Source organism: Lepus europaeus, chromosome 20 (assembly GCF_033115175.1).
Source record: "Lepus europaeus isolate LE1 chromosome 20, mLepTim1.pri, whole genome shotgun sequence".
Classification (NCBI taxonomy): domain Eukaryota; kingdom Metazoa; phylum Chordata; class Mammalia; order Lagomorpha; family Leporidae; genus Lepus; species Lepus europaeus.
Genome location: NC_084846.1, coordinates 42,647,695 through 42,670,665, shown reverse-complemented (window position 1 = coordinate 42,670,665; position 22,971 = coordinate 42,647,695). Strand labels below are relative to the sequence as shown.

Genomic DNA, 22,971 nt, shown 5'->3' with positions numbered 1-22,971 from the left:
CTGAGGAATGATATTATAAAAATAATTTAACATATTGAACATTAATTGACAATAGTAGGTCATTCCATTTTAGGAGAAGTTTCAACAAGAACGAGTTTTCAATTGTCCTCATTCACTAAAAACAGTTAATAAACTAAAGCATATAATTTCCTATTCAGTCAGCCATGATTCCATGAAAACAATTCATCAAGCTATGTTTATCAAATAATCATTTAAGTCTTTCTCTGAGTTAGACACCTAATTGTACACTGATATGTAACAAACTACCTGAGAACTTAGTGTATTCAAACATCAGTTTATGTAGGTTGGAAATTTGGTCAAGGTTCAGTTAGGTACTGTTGGTCCATATAACATTAGCTGGGGTCACTTACTCCCTTGTAATCTCCTGGTGACTGATGTAGGTTGGAGATCCAAGAGAACTTCATTCACATCTGCTGTGTTGTTGTTCCTCCAAGTAGTGCCTTTGTCTCTGCACATGATTAGTTTGGACTTCCTCAGAGTCCAGTGGTCAGACTTCTAGCAGGATGGTTGATTTCCAAGAGCAAAATCTGAAGAAGACGCCATACTACTTAAAACTCTGGCCTAGAATTGGCACATGGTTTTAAAAATATACACAGATATACAGATAAACATAGAAGTATATATATAGGTGTGGGGCTGATACTGTGGCGCAGCGGGTTAATGCCTTGGCATGTAGTGCAGGCATCCCATATGGGCGCCGGTTCGATACCCTTCTGCTGTACTTCCAATCCAACTCTCTGCTATGGCCTGGGAAATCAGTAGAAGATCGCCCAAGTCCTTGGGCCCCTGCACCTGCATGGGAGACATGGAAGAAGCTCCTGGCTCCTGGCTTTGGATGGGTGCATCTCCGGCCATTGCAGCCAATTAGGAAGTGAACCATCAGATAGAAGACCTCTCTCTCTCTCTCTCTCTCTGCCTCTCCTCTCTTTTGTAACTCTGACTTGCAAATAAATAAATAAATCTTTAAAAAAGAAGTATATATAGGTGTGTGTACTTAAGTGTTATGTGTGTGTATATATATATTTCCTCCTCCATGGTCTGCTGAGAGGGCCTGGTAGGAATGACAACTGAGTAATAATGAGTACATCTAGCATCTAGATTATGGTTTCTAAATAGCATTCTCTAGTATAAGGATCAAGACTATCTTTAGAGAAATGATTAATTCTAGGGCTCTGGCAGGAAAAGCACAACATGTTCCTGAATATCTTATAATGACAAAAACTAAGAAAATGCTCATAAAAATGAAGGAGCCTATTGAATGACATGGCAGTCATCTTGAAGAAACTCCCAATAGCCAGATCTGTTAATTGGAGCAACAAAATGGTGGCTATGAGGAATTATAATCCATAAAGTGAAACAAATATTCATTAGTCCATAATGATAAAAAGATTAGAAGGAAAATGGACAGCTCTTACAGAATAATCACAGTCAATAAATCTAGAAGCAGAAAAAATAGAAGAGGAACATGAAATAATAATAATAGTTTCCAGCCCAAGAATCATTGATAGATATTAAAATTGGTGTGAAAGAAATGGGATATTTACCTAGTTCCTATAGTATACTAGAAAATGCTGCCCTCAAAATATAACAAGTTCTAATTCCTGGAGCTGTAAATGTTATCTTATATGGCATGTATTTTATACATATGGTTAAGTTAAGGATTTTGAGATGGGGAGATGGGCCCTAAATGAAGCCACAAGTTTCCCGACAAGAGAGAGGCTGAAGGAGATTTGATGACACACAGATGATCATGCAAGGGGAGAGGAAAGTAGCAGAATCATAGAGAAGCTTTTTTTGCAACTGTATTTGAAGATGGAACAGTGACCATGAGTCTAAGAACAATAATGCATCCCAGGATGGCAGAAAATATGAGAAAGGAGATCATTCTTGGAGCACAGCCCAGTGGAAACTTTTATTTCAGATTAGTGATACTGATTTTAGAATTCTGGCCACCAGAAGAATAACAGAATATGAAATGATCAAAGTTAAAATCAATAGCAATGTTACATAGTAACATCATATACCTTCTGTTGTGATATAGTGACAGAATACAAAATCACTTTTGAAATGTCTTGCCAAAAATTGCAAGTACATCATTCTAGTAATAGTACTTCACACAAAATTAAATTGAGGGACATTCCAAAAAGTAATTGCTTAATATCCTTCAAAAATATCAAGGTCATAAATAATGATTGGGAAACTGATCCAGATTAGAGAAAACTAAGGAAAAAGGAAAAATAAATGTGACATGGAATCCTGCAATGAATCCTGGAGCAGATATAGGACACTGGTGGGTACATTCATTTTCTATTGCTGCATAACAACTAAGTACAGTATTAGAGGTTTAAAACAACATCCCATCCACATATTAGCAGTCCTGGACTCTGTGACTGCGTTCTCTTCTCAGAATATCCTAAGACTAAAATCAAGGTGTTGGTTTGGCTGAGTTCTTATCCAGAGGCTCTGGGAATGAATCCACTTCCATATCACACAGTTAATTGACAGAACTTTGTGCCTTGCAGTTGTATTACTGAGGCCCTGTTTTCTTGCTGCCTGTCAGTTGAATGCCTTGCTCAAATTTTAACGCACCCCTTGACTCTCTAGTAAAGAAGATGTCCTATATCAATCACTATTTGCTGTAGATCTATTGCCATGTGTCTCTGACCTCTATACCCAGATTGATTGATTGATTGATTTTTTTTATTTCATAAATGTGAATTTTTTAAAATTTTTTTTAATTTCATAAATGTGAATTTACAAAGTGCAACTTTTGTATTGTTGTGGCTCCCCCCCCAACCTCCCTCCCTCTCATGGCCCTCCCCTCTCCCTTTCCCAATCCACCCTTTATCGAGTTTCATTTTCAATTACCTTCATATACTGAAGATCAACTTAGTATATACTAAGCAAGGATTTCAACAGGCTGCATTCACACAACCGCACAAGGTATAGGGTACTGTTCGATTAGTAGTGTTTTAAAGTTTCATAGTAAAACACATTAAGGACAGAGATCCTACGTGGGGAGCATGTACCCAGTGACTCCCGTTGTTGATTTAACAATTGGCACTCTTATTTATAACGTCAGCAATCACCTGAGACTCTTGCTATGAGCTGTCTAGGCTATGGAAGTCCCTTGAGTTCACCGACTCTGAACTTGTTTAGTCAAGGCCGTGTCACAGTGGAGGTTCCTTCCTCCCTTCAGAGAAAGGCGCCTCTCTCCTTGATGGCCTGTTCCTTCTGCTGGGGTCTTGTTCACCAGAGTCTTTCATTTGGATTGTTTTTGCCACCGTGTCATGGCTTTCCATGCCTGTGAGACTCTCATGGACCTTTTAGCCAGATCCGAATGTCCCAAGGGTTGATTCTGAGGCAGGAGTGCTGTTTTGGGCGTTTGCCATTCTATGAGTCTGCTGTGTGTCCTGCTTCCCCCGCAGGATCATTCTCTCCCTTTTAATTCTATCCTTCATTATTTGCTTACACTGGTCTTATTTGTGAAATCTCTTCAACACATACCCTATCTTTTTGATTGGTTGTGTATTTATACTTATCACTTTACCAAGTGTGCTGGCATTGGTACCTGCCTTCTTGGTAAAATTGATTTGAAATCCCCTGGCACATTTCTAGTTCCACCATTGGAGGTAAGTCCGAGTGAACATGTGCCAACCTACATATCTTCTCCCTCTCTTATCCCCACTACTATGTTTAACATAGATCACTTTTCTGTTAATTTTAAACGCCTAAGAATGATTGTGCATTGATTACAGTGTTCAACCAGTGGTCTTATGTAGAACAAACAGAGCAACAACAACAACAACCACAACAACAAAAATACTAAAAGGAATAAAATAGTAAGTTGTTCCTCAACAGTCTAGACAAGGGCTGATCCTGTCATTGTCTCTCATAGTGTCCATTTCACTTAGCAACAACAACAACAACAACAACAAAAATACTAAAAGAAATAAAATAGTAAGCTGTTCCTCAACAGTCAAGACAAGGGCTGATCATGTCATTGTCTCTCATAGTGTCTATTTCACTTCAATGGGTATCATTTTAGATGCTTGTTTAGTTGCCATCGATCAGGGAGAACATATGATATTTGTCCCTTTTGGACTGGCTTATTTCACTCAGCATGATGTTTTCCAGCTTCCTCCATTTTGTTGTAAATGCTTGGATTTCATTGTTTTTTTACTGCTGTATAGTGGTCCATAGAGTACAAATTTACAAACTGCAACTTTTGTATTGTTGTGGCTCCCCCCCTACAACCTCCCTCCCTCCCATGACCCTCCCCTCTCCCTCTCCCATCCCGTCCTTTATTGAGTTACATTTTCAATTACCTTCATATACTGAAGATCAACTTAGTATGTACTAAGCAAGGATTTCAACAGGCTGCATTCACACAACCGCACAAGGTATAGGTATACCCAGATTCAAAGGAGTTGTGTGATTAGGTCAGATCCACTCAGTCTCCCTAAATTAAGGTCAACTGAGCCTGGACTTTAATTATACTTACAAAATCCTTCCATAACAACACTTAGATTAGTGCATGAATAACTAATCTGTCTTAAAACTCCACCTACAAAGGTTATACAATTGGTAAAATCTGAAAGCTATTTATAATAGCAGTGTTATATCAATGATAACTTTCCAGTTTAAATTGTATGCTTATTTATATAACAAGTGTTAATATTACTAGAAACTAGGTAACAAGTATATGGCAAACAAATGTACTAGTTGTGATTTCTTGTATATCTGAAATTATTTAAAATAAAAAGATTTAAGAAAACAAAGCAAGTCACAAGAATGATTCAGATTCGAAGAGAGGAGAAATAGAGTTTCTTCATGGGAAAAGAGGCATGTACGTTCAGGGAGGGAGGGACTGGTGGTGACGGACCTTGAAGACTATTGCTGGCCCTCTGAGTAATACAAAATTGAATATGACCAGTTCCTCTCTTATAGAAATTATATTCTTGTAGATGAGAGAATGTCTATTCAATAGATATTTATTGGGCTTCTATACAGTAGATGTTATGGTAACCACTGGATACACAATGATGACTAAGATGCCCACAATAGGAGTGAGTTGCCAGAGATCAGGTAATTATGACTCAGTGTGTGATAATCCTGCTGGTCAGGTAAGTACAAGAGACTGACAACAAACCAAATTCAGAGGTCATCTCTAACTGTGCTAATCAGAAAATGTGTTATCTCTGAGCTGGCAGGCAAATATGAAGATGTACTTTCTCTCTTATGGTCCAATACTTTGAAATGTTCCAAACAAACCAAAACCAAAAGAAATTATCTGTAGAGTTCACTGCTGTATCTTTTCATTTTTATGGAGTACAGTTTCCATTTAGTTTGCTGATAAGGTAGATTTTTATGTAAATGCATATTTTCTTATTAAGACAAAATTTTAACTCCTATTAGAGTCATATGTATCACTTCAGAAGTCTCACATACTTCCTTTCATTGTACAAGAATCTGAAATTTGACTTCAAATGGTCACTACTCATTTCATAACTATTTCAGGATTTTTGATTAGTCATACTTTGTGTATGTTACATGGTCCCCTCATTGTTTAAATCCAAATGCACTTGGCTCCTTTATATTTCTCAACAGCAGTCTTTGGGAGAGTTGCTTCTAATCTACTTCACCAGCAACTTCATGAATCCATTCAAAATTTTTACAAAATCAGAAATGCGGGCTGGCGCCATGGCTCAATAGGCTAATCCTCTGCCTGTGGCACCGGCACACCGGGTTCTAGTTCCAGTTGGGGCACTGGATTCTGCCCTGGTCACTCCTCTTCCTGTCCAGCTCTCTGCTGTGGCCCGGGAAGGCAGTGGAGGATGGCCCAAGTGCTTGGGCCCTGCACCCGCATGGGAGACCAGGAGAAGCACCTGGCTCCTGGCTTCGGATCAGCACGGTGCACCGGCTGCAGCGGCCATTGGAGGGTGAACCAACGGCAATAAAGGAAGACCTTTCTCTCTGTCTCTCTCTCACACTGTCCACTCTGCCTGTCCAAAAAAAAAAAAAATCAGAAATGCCAATTTGTGTCTGTGAATTTACACACAGAGGTGGTAAGTATATATATATATATATATATATATATATATATATATATATATATATTTATAGGGCTTTTAGAAGATGAATGAGAGGAATAGTCCTGGTAGAACAGTCTGAGGACAATTGGCTGAGGGTTCTTCCAAGAGTATTTAAGCTAACTGAGCCCTCTTGGGAATCCTGCCAAGTCAAGAGTGTTAGCAAATGCTGAAATGACGGGACTAGGGTCTGTGGTTCTGTCTCTGGTTGGCTTATCCTTTGTCCACTTGAAGATCTCTGAAGACCTATAGCCCATGAGCTTTAGGGACATAATCTGAAAATAGCATTCACAGCAAGAATGATGGTGGATCACTTGGTCATACGGAATATGTGGACCAATAAACAAGAGTGAGTTAATACATTGGAATAATGACTTACACATAATTACTTAATTGATATTAGTTATCATCATCATTGGTTATTATTATATAGCATCAAATTTTATTACCAATAGCAAAACTTAAAGAAAAATTACAGAAAAAATCTGTTACATTACTGAACCTTATCTGTTATACATTTTAAGATAAATATATATTTTTATTTTATAGAAGAGTCATAATTTTTATATTTATTTTATAGAAAATAAATGTTTATATTTATCATAGAAAAGAGTCTTATAATTTTTATATTTTTTTAATTATAACTCCCATTTTGTGCAGAAAACTGAAGGTAACAACTCTGTCAGAGTCCTCTTCCTCCCCTAACAGGACCTATTCTAGATCCGAGAGCTAATAAATATTTCCCCAGAAATGCACCCACACAGAGACTCTCTAAGCTGCTTATTTCACCTCATGTCACCCGGGCTGTAACTGTAACATTTTTTTTTTTTTTTTGACAGGCAGAGTGGATAGCGAGAGAGAGAGACAGAGAGAAAGGTATTCCTTTATTGCCGTTGGTTCACCCTCCAATGGCCGCTGAGGCCGGCGCATCTCACTGATCCAAAGCCAGGAGCCAAGTGTTTCTCCTGGTCTCCCATGCGGGTGCAGGGCCCAAGCACTTGGGCCATCCTCCACTGCCTTCCTGGGCCATAGCAGAGAGCTGGCCTGGAAGAGGGGCAACTGGGATAGAATCCGGCGCCCCAACCGGGACTAGAACCTGGTGTGCCGGCGCCGCAAGGCGGAGGATTATCCGGGCTGTAACTGTATATAACAGATTGCTGGTATAATCAAGAGACTATTTTCCAGTCAGTAGTCTCTCTTCAGATAATATGATTGAGACAAAGTCACATGACATTGCCTTTCAGTGGTTTGTAGTCCCTTGATGGAGTTTCTCTTTTGAAATACATATTTTCGATTAAGAATGTTTTTAATTAATTTCAAAGTAGAACAGAGTCTGAAAGAGCAATGGGTAAGGATCAGATTCCTAAAATATCAAATTTGCTGCATTCTCGGGAGAAGAGTGCACTGTATATAACACTGAGATTTGATCATTGGCACCTCCCCATGATTTGTTGGTGAGTTCAGATAAACTGATTCACTTGCATGGCTTGAGCACTACTTTTGGCCTGCATATTGGACCGATATTTGTTTTTCTGGGGTTTTCACCAGATTTCATAAAGTAAAACTAGAGAATCAGACAAAGTGGAGATTCAGAAGATAGGAAACACAAACCCAAAGGTGGAAGCATAAGTGACTGGATCCAATTGGGTTGTGGTTTTGCAATGGAATGCTTTAGTCTGCTACTGACCAACACTTTCCCAGTGCCTACTTCTGCAAAGCTGATGAAGAACATTCTCAGTGATGCAGATACTGTCCCTAGAGGATATGTGCGTCTTTGCATTCCAGTTCTGCCCCGTGATCTGTGTCAATGCCATTGCAATCATGCTTGGCTATATGTAGTGGCAATATAAGACAGTGAACAAGAGTTCATTTTCCTATCTCTAGAAATAGTGATTCTTTAACAGTCTCCCCAAAATTGGAACTACAATTTTCTGACTCTCTCCAAATAAAAAACATAACCATATTCATTGGTAAGTACATTTCAAAGCTTCTATCAAGAACAGCCACAGAGTTCTTTGTAAAATCTAAAAACATAAATCCAAGTCTATCAGGGTAAATGTGTATATTACGTAGGTAGCCTTGCCTCATATCAAGACATGCTATGGAAATCCAAATATTCCTTTAGGTTCACAAAGTGGTAAATGGAGTAGAAAAAAAGGGTATCTTCCCATGTCACGTTCACCTAAAGTTCTGTCCTCCCAACATCCAGTTACATGTTCTGAATTTGAATATCCTGCTGCATGGCTGGTGCAAAAGGGCTAGGTGAGAGGAAGGGGTGCAGGTGATTGGATGGGAACAGAAAAGCCCTATTCCTTCAATCTGTGCAGTCAGCAGCCAAGAAAACCAACATCAGTTGAAAATACTGCCATGTGGTTAATTTGCAAAGAAAAAGAAAGGAGGAAGAAAAGGCCAGGGTATGTCAAAGTGTTTTTCATCCTGTTGGAAGAGAAAAGCAAAAACAGCCATGAGGATCCCACCACCCTGTTTGACAGATGGCAAAACCCAGGTAGAAGAAAATGCATGGTTCTTCTAGAGGCCATTTGACTAAGATGCCAAGGATAAACCATTAGTCAGCACCTAAATGTCAAGTAGGCTTGTTTTCCTGGAGAAAGGGCAAGAAACTAAGTTCAAATTGATCTTCTGTATATAAAGAGAATTGAAAATGAATCTTGATGCAAATGGAAGGGGAGAGGGAGCGGGAGAGGGGAGGGTTGCGGGTGGGAGGGAAGTTATGGGAGGGGGAAGCCATTGTAATCCATAAGCTGTACACTGGAAATTTATATTCATTAAATAAAAGTTTAAAAAAAAAAGAAACTAAGTTCAAGGCCAAGGCTAGTCTGGAACAGACCCATTCTCCATCATGTCCTTCTCTGCCCCTTTTTTGATAAAAGTTTTCTCTATGCCTGTAAGACTATGGCTGTTTAGCTCCAGTGTCTAGAGTTGGAACAGGGAGTCTAGATCCTGTTCTATGTTTTGTTTTACTTATTTTAAATTTCCTTCCCCCTTAAAGCTGTGGCACGCATCAGAGAAGTAATAAACTGATAATCCTGCCATAGCCAGAGTGGCATCAGAAGTACCCCCCTACCCCCTCTTCATTTGTTTCCCTGGGTTTCAAGAGAGAAGTGGCAGCTTGTTATTAAAGAACTACCCCACCCAGAGATTAATTCAAGTTTCCTTGTGGAGGTGAAGTCATGGCCAGAATGACCACTGGTTATCTTCCAAATTACTAAGCAAGTCTTTTTTTTTTTTTCCCCCGGAGGGCAGTCACAGGTTTTGGTATCCATGTTTGTGTAACATTGATCTGGAACTCAATGTGTGTGTCTGTGAGTGGAGACAGAGGAGAGGCGAGGAGGTGAAGATAGAGAAAAGGAAGGGAGGATATTAAAGGAGAGGAAAGGAAAAGATTATTATCATGGAGGAAGAGAAGGGAGGGAGGGAGGGGAAGGATGGAAGAAGAGAAAGGAAGGAAAAAAGCAACCAGAAAAAGAGTGAGGGAAAAGGAAGGAAGTAAAAATGGAACAATGATGGGGCAGTAATTGGTCACTTTGCAATCCAGTGATTTTCCTAGCCTGTAGTTTTAAATCTAAAGTCTCAATGAATGGGAATAAAGAGCTACTTCTCAAGAAAAATGGAGGTGAGCAAAGTCTGTTTACTGTGCAGAATTTCAGCTTCTTCGAATGCCTGCTGGCTTCATCTTGTCCAGGACTCTACTGAGTCCAGAATCTGTGTGAGCTCAGATCTGCCCTTCCTGGCTGTGTTCTTTTTCTTTCCTGCTAATCAAATTTACCTTTTTATCTCTTACTTTTTCGAAACACTTCTCTTCTGCACTTGTTTTCCCTAGTGTGTGGAATAAATGTATTGGTGCAAAGTATTTGCATTCACTTGTCTGTAATACTTTTAACTTCCTAAAGTTATATAGGAACACATATTTTTGAATGGGAGTTGGGGGAAATGTGTCTATTGGCGCTGCTGACACTGCACTAATCCCACCACATAAACCCATCCCAAAATCTGCCGCCTTGTTTAGAAGTTCAGAACCATTTATCCTTGGAAGATAGTGTGGTATGTCTATATTTAAGCATCATATGAGAGTGGTCATTCATGAAACATTTAACCCTAGTGTTATGGTACCAGGATTATAAGAAGTCCAATGGCATACCAATTTCTGGGAAAATTTTCAATATAAGAGACTCGGGTTTTTTTTTCTTTTTGTCTTTTGTACTTTTTCTTTTCCTTGTACTTTTCTTGTAATGTTATCTTTTCCTTAAATACTGTTTGGAAGAGAAATATGTATCTTTTCTTGGAATCTCTTTATCTTCTCTTATCAGTGATTCCACCAATACTTCACAAGGATCATTAATATGACAATAAATCACTACAGCAGGGAGTGTCCCATGAGTAGAGAATATCATCATCTTTGGGGGCAAGTGTGAAAATGAAGAACGGGTCCAGGGTTCGGTTATGGAGGCCAAGGAGTGCACATATTTTCCTACTTGTTTCCTTTGTAACTGAGAATCAGTGATGAACTGATTCTGGGCCTGGCCATTCGTAACACATGGAGAAAAAATCCTATGGACGAAAGTATCTTTGAGTCACTTTGGAGGTGGGGAGTAATGACCAACAAGACTCACATCTGTAAAGCTTTTAAAATGCACAACATGCCAAAGCCATGGCACAAAAGAATCAGTGGTGAAATATCAATTTCAGGGGGCCTGCATTGTGGCAAAGCAGGTTAAGGTGCCACCTGTGACATTGAAATCCCATACGAGACCTGGCTGAAGATCCAGATGTTCCACTTCTAATCCAGTTCCCTATTAATGTGCCTGGGAAAGCAGTGGAAAATGGCTCAAGTACTTGGGCCCCTGCCAGCCCCATGGGAGACCCGACTAGAGTTCTATGCTCCTCCTCTTGGTTTGGATTACCCTCAGTCATTGTGGCCATTTCAGTAGTGAACCAGAAGATAGCTTTCTCTCTGTGTGTCTCTCCATTTCTCTCTGTAACTCTGCCTTTCAAATAAATGAATATTTTATACAAAAGAGAAATATCAAATTCAGGTGAGATATGAGTATGCACAAATGTCCCTAAGAGGGCTGAAAGCAGGAGTCAAGAAGTATTCATGCAAAAGGATTCCCTGGTGAGTTATCCCTGGTTAGTAGCTTAATGTCCCAGTATGAAATAACCTATGTAGAATCTCTTTTGCTTTCTTAAATCATAATTATACTTCTAACCCTAGTAATGGAATCAAAGACAAGGTTACAGCATGTTGCTAGGGTAGTCATACAAAGTTGATCAGTGTTCATTTTTCTTTTGCTACCCAAACGTTCAATTTACAGGATTGCTTACTAGAAAATATCTTGAATGATTAGCCAGCAAATCATGACATTAAAGAGTTTGGAGGGAAAAGTAAAACACAAGGGAAAGAAACCTATTTGCTTGTGGAACACCCCAAATTCCATAATTATTAATGCACTAAGTTTTAAGGAATTTTCTAGGCCAACCTCAGATACAAATCTGCCAGAAGGCAGGCCTTGACACAAATTGAACTTGACCATATGGTATCTTACTAGTGTGTTCAGTTTGGGGAATGTGTAAGATAATAGGCTCTGATAATTAAAACAGCACATTTGTTTATAAGCATAACTTGATCTGGGGCATATTGCTAGAAATTTTAGCAAGCACACTGTTTTTTTGGGACTAATTATCCATCTGAATTTGAAATATATTCTGAACTATCTATTTTGCTAAATTGGTAGAGTAGATGATTTCTCTTAGTTGACCAAAGGGTTTAGCATCCTCCTGGATCATTATGATTATACTGAAATATCCCAATTCAATAGTGGTCCTGACATATCTAAGGATTTTATTGACTTGAAAGTTTTAGAGGCATTTGCTGGCCCTCATGCATGAATAGTATCCTTCTATATGTGGCTACCCAAATATGTGAAGTTACTTTTCAGTAGCTGAATAATTTGCATTTACAGATATCTTTCTGAATCAGTAAGTGGAATGAAATGTCTTTGAAGATAGAAGATTTTGCAACACTTTGTCACTCAACTTTTTACCAATTTCTATACTAATTATAAAAACATACTTAAAAACTTTTACTTAAACTCCTAACTTCAGGTGAATGTTTGCAAATATGTGGGGATGAGACACTGGGGGAAAGTACTACAGAGGGCTTCAGAGTATCCTGATGTGATGAAATTCTAACTAGCAGAAAAACAGCAGGAGTTTGTCAGAGCAAGGTGTCCACAAGGAGCAAAGCAGGGAGGACATGAATTATTTCAAAGAATATTAGGCATTCTTCTAAAAAAGTTCCACAAGGATTTGCGAAAAGACAAGCTTTCTAGTTATTTGGAATTCTTTATTCTAGAAATATATGGGGTCTTACAGCACCAATAGATGACCTAAATCATTCCAATAGGAAAGAAAACAAACAAAAAGAAAACTTGTTCTAAATCACAGATGAAAGATGAACATCTGAGATTCAGCTTTCAATTACCAGTTGGTATGCAATGACCTTCTTTTCAAATATGTGTACCTAACAGTCATGAGTTGAGGTCATATCAGGATGCTGCCATGGGGTGTCCAATTCCCTGGATTGTCCCAAGCTTTGGCACTCACTCTTGACTAATAATTTATCCTGAAATTTGTATCTTAATCACTTTTTACTTTCTGTACAAAAGATGCTTTCTATGGCTTGAATTAATTGACACATTAAAATACTAAGGCATGATATAGTCTTCTACAGTGGATGCTTAGACTTCAAAGAAATGTTTCCCTATCTTTGTCCTATTTGTCATTAGTTACACATGATTTACTGGCATGTTAGTCATTTAACATTCATTTAAAAACCTGTTGCATTCAGACATGGCTCAAAATCAGGTACCCATTGAAGAACAACTCCTCATCCCCCTACAGATACCTACAGATACCTACACTGCCATATGAATTGGGGGAAACTGGTTTCTTGCTGTGTGTCATGAAATCACCAGAGAAGTACAATATAAAGCAAATATTTACTCCCACAAGGAAGAATGGAGCTCAGTTTTACAATGGGCATTAGCAAAATTCATGGTTTAAATTACAGGCTAACAAAGGATGCATGAGTTCAAAATTGAGATATTTTGTTTAAAATCAATCACAGACACTGCCATTCTGCTTATTGCTTTGACTTCCTAACAAAGGGATTTAAAAGAGGACTTTATGTACATGTGATGAACTCTGTTATTTTTCAGGCCTACATGGGTAAGAGCAGCAAACATTCAGACCTTTGATGTAATTAGAATAAGGAGTTATTTTTTCAGAAAAAAATTACATCTTTGTTTTAAAGTCTTATTTTTAATCAACAAGTACTAATTCTATGTATTTTCAGGGTACAATGTGAGGCTTCTATATATGTTTACATTGTAGAATGGGCAGATGAGACCAATTAGTACATTTATTACTGCAAATAGTTATCGTTTCTTGGTGGTAAGAACCAAAATTTAAATCTTTATTTTAAAATTCTACAAATCCACATTTATATCATTATCTGAAAAAAAAATAATAGCATAGAACAAAAGATAGAGTACATTTAAAATGCACTAGGATCCTTGATTGCAGAATTATCCTGGTGTTTCCAGGCAGGAAGTTTGAGGTTATTCTAACTCTTCTTTTCAGTGGCATCAGAACTGGAAGAAGGGTCCAGATAGTATATTTCCTTTGCCAGCAAAGTGAATTCAAATTGTGGTTTTGAGAAAGGACGTTTTTCCTTTGTCACTCAGTTTCATGTTGGGTCACCACTCCAGCGCTGAGCAGCTCCCCAATGGCCCTGTCATCGTATCTGAGGACCTCCTTCAGGATGTGTTTTGTGTGCTGCCCAAGCAGGGGAGGCGGCCTGGCCTCTGACATCTTGAACTTACTGTATCTCACAGCTGGGCCTGTCAAAGGAGGAGGAAAGCAGGAAGCCTGTTAATGACTAAGCCTAGGAAATTCATTACCGAAGCAGCCTGGGGTGTTCTCAACGAACGCCAAGAATATCAGTGCTAGTTACACCCTTGCAGATGAACCATCATTTGGGAAGGAAATATATTTTGACATATGACTTTTCTTGACTCAGGTTTATCCACCAATGCAGCGATCATTTTATCTGTCCATCACCGTGCGCTGGGATTCAGGTTGATGTCTGGTGTATCCTGGACCCGTATGAAAGCTGTCATCCTTCTTTTTTTTTTAATATTGATTTATTCGAAAGGCAGAGTTACTTAGAGAGAGGGAGAGACAGAGAGAGAGAGAGGTCTTCCATCCGTTGGTTTATTCCCTAAAAGGACACAACAGCCGGAGCTGGACCAATCTGAAGCCAGGAGTCAGGAGCTCCTAATTGGTCTCTCACATGTGTACTGGGGCCCAAGTACTTGGGCTATCTTCCACTGCTTTTCTAGGTTCATTAGCAGAGAGCTGGATTTGGAAGTGGAGCAGCTAGGATTTGAACAGATGTCCCTATGAGATGCCACAGCACCAGCCCCATAGCTGTCATTCTTGTGACAAAGCCTTTCTGAGATAGGGCATCTGACTGAGTGGTCTCTCGGTCCAAAGAAACTGAGCACAGACAAACAGTGTGTCTCTGAAGCTAGAAATTGGACCCAAAGTGAAGGCAAATCAGACATCTACTCTCTAGTGTCTATGGCGCTTTGCGAACATTTAGTTCAAAAGATTGCAGACTGATTAAACCTCACCCTTTCGGAGCAAGAGGTTATGTGTGCAAGTTTCATTGTACTTGGCTACTTGGATACTTGGGTTGGGATCTCAGCTTTTGCACTTTCTGGCAGAACCATCTTGGACAAATTTTTTAGCTTCTCTGAGCCTCGTGTTCCACTACTGTTAACTGGGTATGACAAGGTTTACCATGCAGATTTGAGATAAGTATTTAATTGAGATAATGAATATAAAGCACTATGTGTGTGTTCCTTAAACCATAATAATACACAAAATTTGTTGGCTGCTATAGTTATGAAAGTTGTCACAGCATCTCTCTGGAAGCTTGCAGTGTAAGAGGAAAAGGACGTTTATTGCCAGCTACTTGCTGAACACTCAGTCACTCTAAACAGGGTAATTCAAGCAGGATTTTAAACAACTGTTAGAAATGGATTATTTTTCTTTTTGAGAGATTTATTTATTTATTTGAAAGGCAGGGTTACAGAGAGGCAGAGAGAGAGAGGGAAAGAGAAAGAGGTCTTCCATCCTCTGGTTCACTCCCTAAATGACCTCAAATGGCCACAATGCTGGAGCTGGGCCAATCCGAAGCCAGGAGCCAGGAACTTCCTCTGGGTCTTCCACATGGGTGCGGGGGCCCAAGTACTTGGGCCATCTTTCATTGCTTTCCCAGGCCATTATCAGGGAGCTGGATAAGAAGTGGAGCATCTAGAACTTGAACCCATGCCCATATGGGATGCTGGCTCTGCAGGTGGATGCTTGACCTACTATGCCATAGCGCCAGCCCCAGAAATGGATTTTATATCTGCACTGTTCACATAAGGACACTGAATCTGCTAAAGCTAAGGTTTTGCTCTAGGTTACATGGCTAAGAGTGCCAGGATGAAAATCCATGTCCACTAAAACTATCTCACATTGAAGTGCTCTTGCTTCTCAATCCTCCATGGACAAGCTGGACATTGAGGAAGACATTGCTTCCACAAACTATACCTGTGTGGCTTCATTCAATAAATGGTATTTACGTTTTCAATCCTCTTCATCTCACTTGATTCAATTTAAGGAGAACATATTAGATAGTAGTCACAAGAAGACATTATAGAACAGTACATTTCTATCTCATAAATTGTTTTTCAGCCTTCTCTTCACTTGAGGAGTCCATATGAAGAATATAAAGTGTGTAACAGAATATCCCCAAGTAGTGCAGCAAATATGCATTGAGCTCTTTATAGAATTCCATCATAAAAACATTTTTATACATGCAATTATTGATATGACAGAGACATAGATCCATAACACTATCTAGGCACAGGCAGATGGTACACCGCAGACAAATGATGAATAAGGTTTTCTCTTCTTTGAAGCTTAGTGAAATTCATTTTATCTTTTCAAATTTTCATTTAAGTGTCCTAGTGCATGGCTGTTTTTGATACTTGGCCCCTTTTCAGTAAAGGATAATATAAGATAGCACACCTTGAGAGGCAAGGTGTACCCCTCTCCCGAGAATGCAGCAAATTTGATATTTTAGGAATCTGATCCTTACCCATTACTCTTTCAGACTCTTTTCAACTTTGAAATTAATTAAAAGCAGTCTTAATTGAAAATATGTCTTTCAAAAGAGAAACTCCATTGAGAGACTACAAACCACCAGAAGTCAATGTCACGTGACTTTGTCTTAATCATATTATCTGAAGAGAAACTACTGAATGGAAAATAGTCTCTTGATTATACCAGCAATCTGGGTTGGAATACAGCTACTGCTGCTGTCACTGTTGCCACTGGAAGTATTAGTAGAAATATGCATTTACTAGTAGTTGACATAGTAGTAGCTATGACTTTGTAAGAACTTACAATGTCCCAATCATTGCACCAAAGGCTGTATGCACATTGTATTCCAGGATCTTTATAACAATCCTCTCTGGATTGTTTAGAATTGTTTCTTGTGTGTTCAGGCATTGAAGTAAATGGAGGTTAAGGTAAGAGCTCTAGAGTTAAGGTTAGAAGATTAAAATAACTTGCTAAAGGTCACACAGTTAGAAAACAAGAATCAGGATCCAATTTTGAGTCTGTTGGACTCAAGAACTTGAGCTTTTCTAAAACAGTGATGTATTGAGGTGAAATTTGCATAACACAAAATTGTCCAATTTAAAGTAAATAATTCAGTGGCATTTACTATATTCACAGCGCTGTGATACTACCCTTCTAACTAAGACCACTAATCTACTTCCTGACTGTATGGATTTATCTGTTCAGAATATTCCTAAGGATGAAGTCACACAATGTGTGACCTTTTGTATGTGTTTTCTTTGACTTAGCATGTTTTTGAGATTTATCCACATTGTACACATTATATATTCTAAGCACCTGGACTTCACTCAGTAGAGACATACTGAAGGACAGCTCAACACGATCACTCCCATTCTATGCCATATTCTCCTGGTAGCTTCCCAATCTACACTGAATACGAAAGCTAGCAGCTTAGGATAAAGAGTGTTGTTTTTCGAAAGATTTATTTATTTACTTGAGAGAGAACAAGAGAAAGAACAGGAGATCTTCCATCCCTAGTTCACTCCCCAAATGGCCACAATGCCAGGATTGGACCAGGTGGATCCGAGGAGCCAGGAACTCCATTTAGACAGTGAGAACATGGGCAGCAGGAAACCAAGCACTTGGGGCATCTTTGGCTGCTTTCCCAAGCACATCAGCAGAAAGCTGGACTGGAAGCCAAACAGCAGGGACTCAAAATGGTACTCCAATATAGGATGTTGATGCAAGCAGCCCCATGATGAAGAGTTTCACCCTTTGTATAGAAGATCTTAAAGCATTTATGTTAGTAAAATATTACTACTTGGCAATTTAAAAAAAGAAAATGAGAGAAAAAGCGAGAGAGCAAGTGAGAGTGAGCTCCCATCTGCTGTTTCACTCCTAAATGCCTTCAACAGTTGGGGCTGGGTCAGGTAAATGCCAGGAGCCTGGAACTCTATTTATGACTCCCATGTGGGTGACAGAGACCCAACTACTTCAGCTATCACCTGCTGCCTCCTATGGTGTGCATTAGCAGGAAGCTGGATTAACAAACAGAGCCAGAATTCAAACCTAGGCATTCAGATATAGGATGTGGCCATTGTAACTAACAGCTTCACTATTGTACAATTTTGTTGACTTGCCAGAATAAAGATATATATATATATATATATATATATATATGTATATATATATATATATATTGCAATGAGATAAATAAAATGATGTCAAGATCTCAGAAAAAGCTGAGTCCCAGGGGCCATTTGAAATCCATTCTTGCAACTCTGTGCAATAATGCCGAGTAGCAAGGATATCCCTCCCAGTACAGACTTTGTACAAAGTGAATAGAGTTCACAAAATATTTTTGTTTCAATAAGGAGAAAATGTTCCACATGATTATTTACATCCAAAGTCCAGAGAGAGTGAATAATCCTATTTTCTGTTTAAACAAAGATGAGCAATATAAGTAGCATGTTCCTTTTTTATTTTTTTGCAAAGTAACTTGTATGTCCTCATATGTTTTCAAGCACTTTTGAGCTGTGTGAACTAAAATTGTTAGAATCCCATAGAATCAGTACACACATTTCAAAAATGAGGACAATAATTGAGAATTGATCTGGGGGTTGGTTTGAGCATTGAGTAATATAATATTGAGAATATTCAAGATTAGTAATAGTCAAACTAATCTCTTCCACCTCCCAAGAACCTCTGATCTTAAAAGCTTCTTGAACATGACTTCAGTAAACATGTAAGTCGAAAAAAAAAGAAATAAGAAAAAGATAACTTTGGTGTTTAGTGAGACTCTCCCTAGGAAAGCAATGGAGATCCTTAGATGACAGCTCAGACCTGAAGAGCCAGTAAGGCATAAACAAAGATGAACAGAAGCCTTCAAAAGAGAAGACTAAGAAAGCTAAAAGAACTTTAATCCTTTAACTAGTATAAATGAAAAGTATGGTTACCTTCCTGGAACTGTACCTATGAAATACATGAAATCTGTTCTCTTCATATTAATAAAAATAAAAAAGAAACTGAAAAACTATAATGAGGTAATGGTATATCATATAAGAAAAAACTTAATTTAGAAACTCTAGAAACAATTGCTTGAGAATCAAGAGCCAAATATGAAGCAAATCCAAAAACATGACAATATTTTAAGTAATTAGTATTGCGAAAGAATCGATTTGACCTTGATTTTAAGAATATTCAGTACTATGTAGCACATAATGCCTTATTCATTCTATTTAACAGCACTTAGTATAGTGCATTAAAATCTTTATTTAGTTGTCTGTATCCCTATTTGGACAGGAAGAATGCCTATTCTGTTAATTGGATTCAATGCCTTCCATGTTCCCTACAAAATGAAGATAATAGTGGCCAGCATCCTTCTGTAGACACTCACTGTGTCTGTGGTCTGTGCTTTCTTATTCATGATTTCATTGGACTTTTCAATTCATTGAAAATACAGACTATTATAACTTAAATACAGATCAGGAAACTGAGCTTCTTCAAGAGTTAATTTGCCTAAGGCTACCCAGTTCATAACTGATAGAACCAAGACAAGAACTCTTATCTGGCAGACTTCTTTGCCATTCAATACAAATCTGTTGAACTAATGACTGCTAATGAGAAAGATATTGGATACAGGGAAGAGAGTGTAGGAACATAGTGGATATAATAGTGAAGTTGGATCTTATTCTTGACTCAATGGATAAATAACAGAACTTTAAACAAAGCAGTGACAAGACTTACAACAGGGAACACTCTTGTTGCGTGGCAGAGAGGGCACTGAGTTTGGAGATTATTGTGGTTAGAACAAAAGAGATAGTAGCTTGTATTAGGATGATATCTATAGAGCTTGAGAACAATGTATGTGCTTATGAGGTGCTCTGGCAATAGACTGAGGGAATATGCTGATGAATATATGGATCAAGGCAGCTGGGAATGTAAAGAGAGGATAAAATGAGAATTCTGTGTTTCTGGGTTGAACAATTGCCGAGGTCATTTACCAGATGGGAAAGACAGAATAGGTTGTATAGGCAAGTTTGGTGCAAGCTGAAGCCATGGATTCTTTTCTGGACATAAATTTGGGGTATCAATGAAGTATTCAAGGTTAGATGTCAGTGGGCCTTTAACTATGCAAGTCTGGAATTTGTGAAGAGTTTTAACTAAGATATATAAATTCAGAAGCTATTTATCATATAAATGCTCTCATTCTGAAAAAAAATTTCCAAGGTAATTGTATTTATTCCACTATCTTTTATGCTTAAGTTTTAAATATAATTTCTCTACCAAGATCAATTGCATCAAAAATGTTTTGTTTCCACAGAAAGTGATTCAATGAATGAAAAAATTAATCTCTAAAGCTCATAATTTTAGAGATAAGTGCATTTCATTAAACAGGGACCAATATTCTCAGCCTTCTACAGATAATCTTTATTGATTTGAGGATAGAGTTTACAGCAGAACTGTGGACTTCATTACCCATATAAACAGGCAGAGAAAGCAACTCAGTTTTCTTATACTGAGTGATAGCTATTTAAGAATAAACTAAGGTGAGAAGTTTTTCCTATACCTTAATAAAGATAATAAAGCTGAAAAACACTAAACCAAGTGCATGTCACAGAAATTTCCAGCATACCTAAATCCCAAGTACAGTTCTTATGATGGGCCTTTCTAGTCTAATGATTGGAAGCCAAGGCCCTGAGGCTCCTGACATCTCCCAGGAGACAAGGGATCAGCTGGTTTGGCCTGCAGGTTATATCCACTTATAAGTGAAAGCTGCATGTAAACTGCCTGAGGTGCTCTACAGAATGGTTACTGTATTGTTCTACAGAAGCTTAAGCTTCTGCGTATACTCTTACCTGGGGTGCTGAATGGGGAAACTTCATGCAGTCTGGAGTTAGAGGGATGTGTGGAGGGATTTTGTCAGTTTCTAAGTCAGACACAATAACATCTTAAACTATTTAGTGGGTACGTACTATACACCAGGCCTGAGCCTAGCTGTTTTAATTTAATATTCTAATTTGTTCCTCACAATAACATTAGGAATTTTTTCCATTTACTAATGCATTTTATTCATGTATCACAAAAGAGGAAGATGGACCTCTAAGAGTCTATAAATATGTACAAGTCCAAATAGAAAATGCAAATATAGGCCCCGCCGAGCCCTGCGTGGCTCAATAGGCTAATCCTCCGCCTTGCGGCGCCGGCACACCGGGTTCTAGTCCCGGTCGGGGTACCAGATTCTGTCTCGGTTGCCCCTCTTCCAGTCCAGCTCTCTGCTGTGGCCCAGGAGTGCAGTGGAGGATGGCCCAAGTTTTTGGGCCCTGCACCCCATGGGGGACCAGGAGAAGCACCTGGCTCCTGCCATCAGATCAGCGCCTGCCATCAGATCAGCGCAGCGCACCAGCCATGGCAGCCATTGGAGGGTAAACCAACGGCAAAGGAAGACCTTTCTCTCTGTCTCTCTCTCTCTCACTGCCCACTCTGCCTGTCAAAAAATAAATAAATAAAAATAAATAAATCATTAAAAAAAAGAAAATGCAAATATAGATCTGCTCAATTCATAGTCATTGTTTTCATGAAGTAATTTGGCAAAGTGGTTAAGAATGAAATCTCTGCCTTTTTTTTACAATTTATTTATTTATTCGAAAGACAGAAATAGAGAGAGAGAGGTAGAGAGAAAGAAAGGTCTTCCATCTGCTGGTTCCCTCCCCACATGGCCCCAACAGTCAGGGTTGGACCAGGACAAAGCCAGGAGCCAGAAGCCTCTTCCAGATTTCCCATGTGGGTGCAGGGGCCCAAGTACTTCCATCTTCCGCTGCTTTCCCAGGCATATTAGAAGGGAGCTGGATGGGAAGTAGAACAGCCAGGACTTGAACAGGCACCATATGGGATGCGAGAACTGCAGGCGGCAGCTTTACTTGCTATGCCCTGGCCCCTGTTATTTATTGACTATATCTCCTTGAGTAATTTACTTAAAATGAACTTATGATTCAATATCTTTATATGTAAAATGGGCATGATAAAATTGTGAGGATTGAAAAAAAATACTTCTCACAAAACCCTTAGAACTGTACCAGTCACACAGTTAACACTCAATGTGTTTATCTCTTGGATATTCCTTATGCATTTAACAAACACTTCATGTATCACAGACATTCATTATGTGTGCTTTACATACTGACTTCATTCAGTCTGATGGTGATTCCAGAAGGCATACTCCTCATCACTTTATAAATGGGGTAAAACAGAGACATACAGGGCAAGTCACTTGCTCAGGATTCATACCCAGATAATTTTGCTTCATAATCCCAGGTCTTTATTACTGGGCTACATTGCTTCTTGGTGAAAGGGAGAAAGCAAAAGAACAGGAGAATTATTTCAGTTCGACACTGGGGTCAGGGGTCTTGCAATAGAATGTGCCATGGAGTTTCAGGCTTTATCTTCTGACAATCTTTCTCAATCAAGTTCTAGATTTATTATGCAAGATGTACTCAATGCTATCTCATTTTTTCAAATTAGTTTGTCATATGCCATCTACGCCCTAGGAGAAAGTCCTGGAATTATGGTCCTATCGATTTCATGAGAAACCACTGTCTCGGGTTTTTGAGTGATGCCCTATGATGCCTCCTTGCTACGCAACCTAGCAGCAATGAAGCCTTCACTGCTCTTTGTAGAAAGCTGTGTGGTTTAAGGCACAAGAAGGGCCAGTGGCTGGGACCCCAGAGGATTCCTCAGACTAGCTCTATATTGTTTTCTATCTGTGTACTGAGGTCCTATGGTAATGAGACCTAGACTGTTTTGTCTCACCTCCTTTATTTACCTTTCCTGATTCTTTTAGACTGAAAAGGAATCTACCCAATCTATGTGAACATCCCAAGCTACTCTCTATATAGAACTTAAGCTACATTTCTATAAACCAGATCAACTTAATAATGTAAACAGTTGCAGGAAACAGAGGTAGCCAAAAACATGTGGGAAACCATAATGAATATTCAAGTAACAGGAACATGATGATATCACACCATCATGAGGGAAAGGGCCCAAACAGTCCCTTTCTCCAGAACTCCATGCACCTCCCATCTTAATGATGCATTTCTAAAGCAGTGAAATAACCCACTGCTTAATCTTACAGCTAACT

General features: G+C 38.8%; 1 protein-coding gene across 3 annotated transcripts in view; it reads right to left on the bottom strand.

Moving 5' to 3' along the window:
- Positions 1-487: 487 nt before the first annotated feature.
- SUGCT (succinyl-CoA:glutarate-CoA transferase) overlaps positions 488-22,971 on the bottom strand; it is an 810,507-nt gene continuing 788,023 nt past the window's right edge. For 2 of the 3 annotated variants that reach the window (XM_062178188.1, XM_062178189.1), the window contains one exon: positions 13,435-14,035. In XM_062178188.1, the coding sequence (XP_062034172.1) occupies positions 13,872-14,035 (164 nt within the window). In that variant the 3' untranslated portion in view covers positions 13,435-13,871. Of the gene's footprint in view, positions 549-13,434; positions 14,036-22,971 lie in introns of those variants that run through there. The other variant, XM_062178190.1, reaches the window with a different exon arrangement.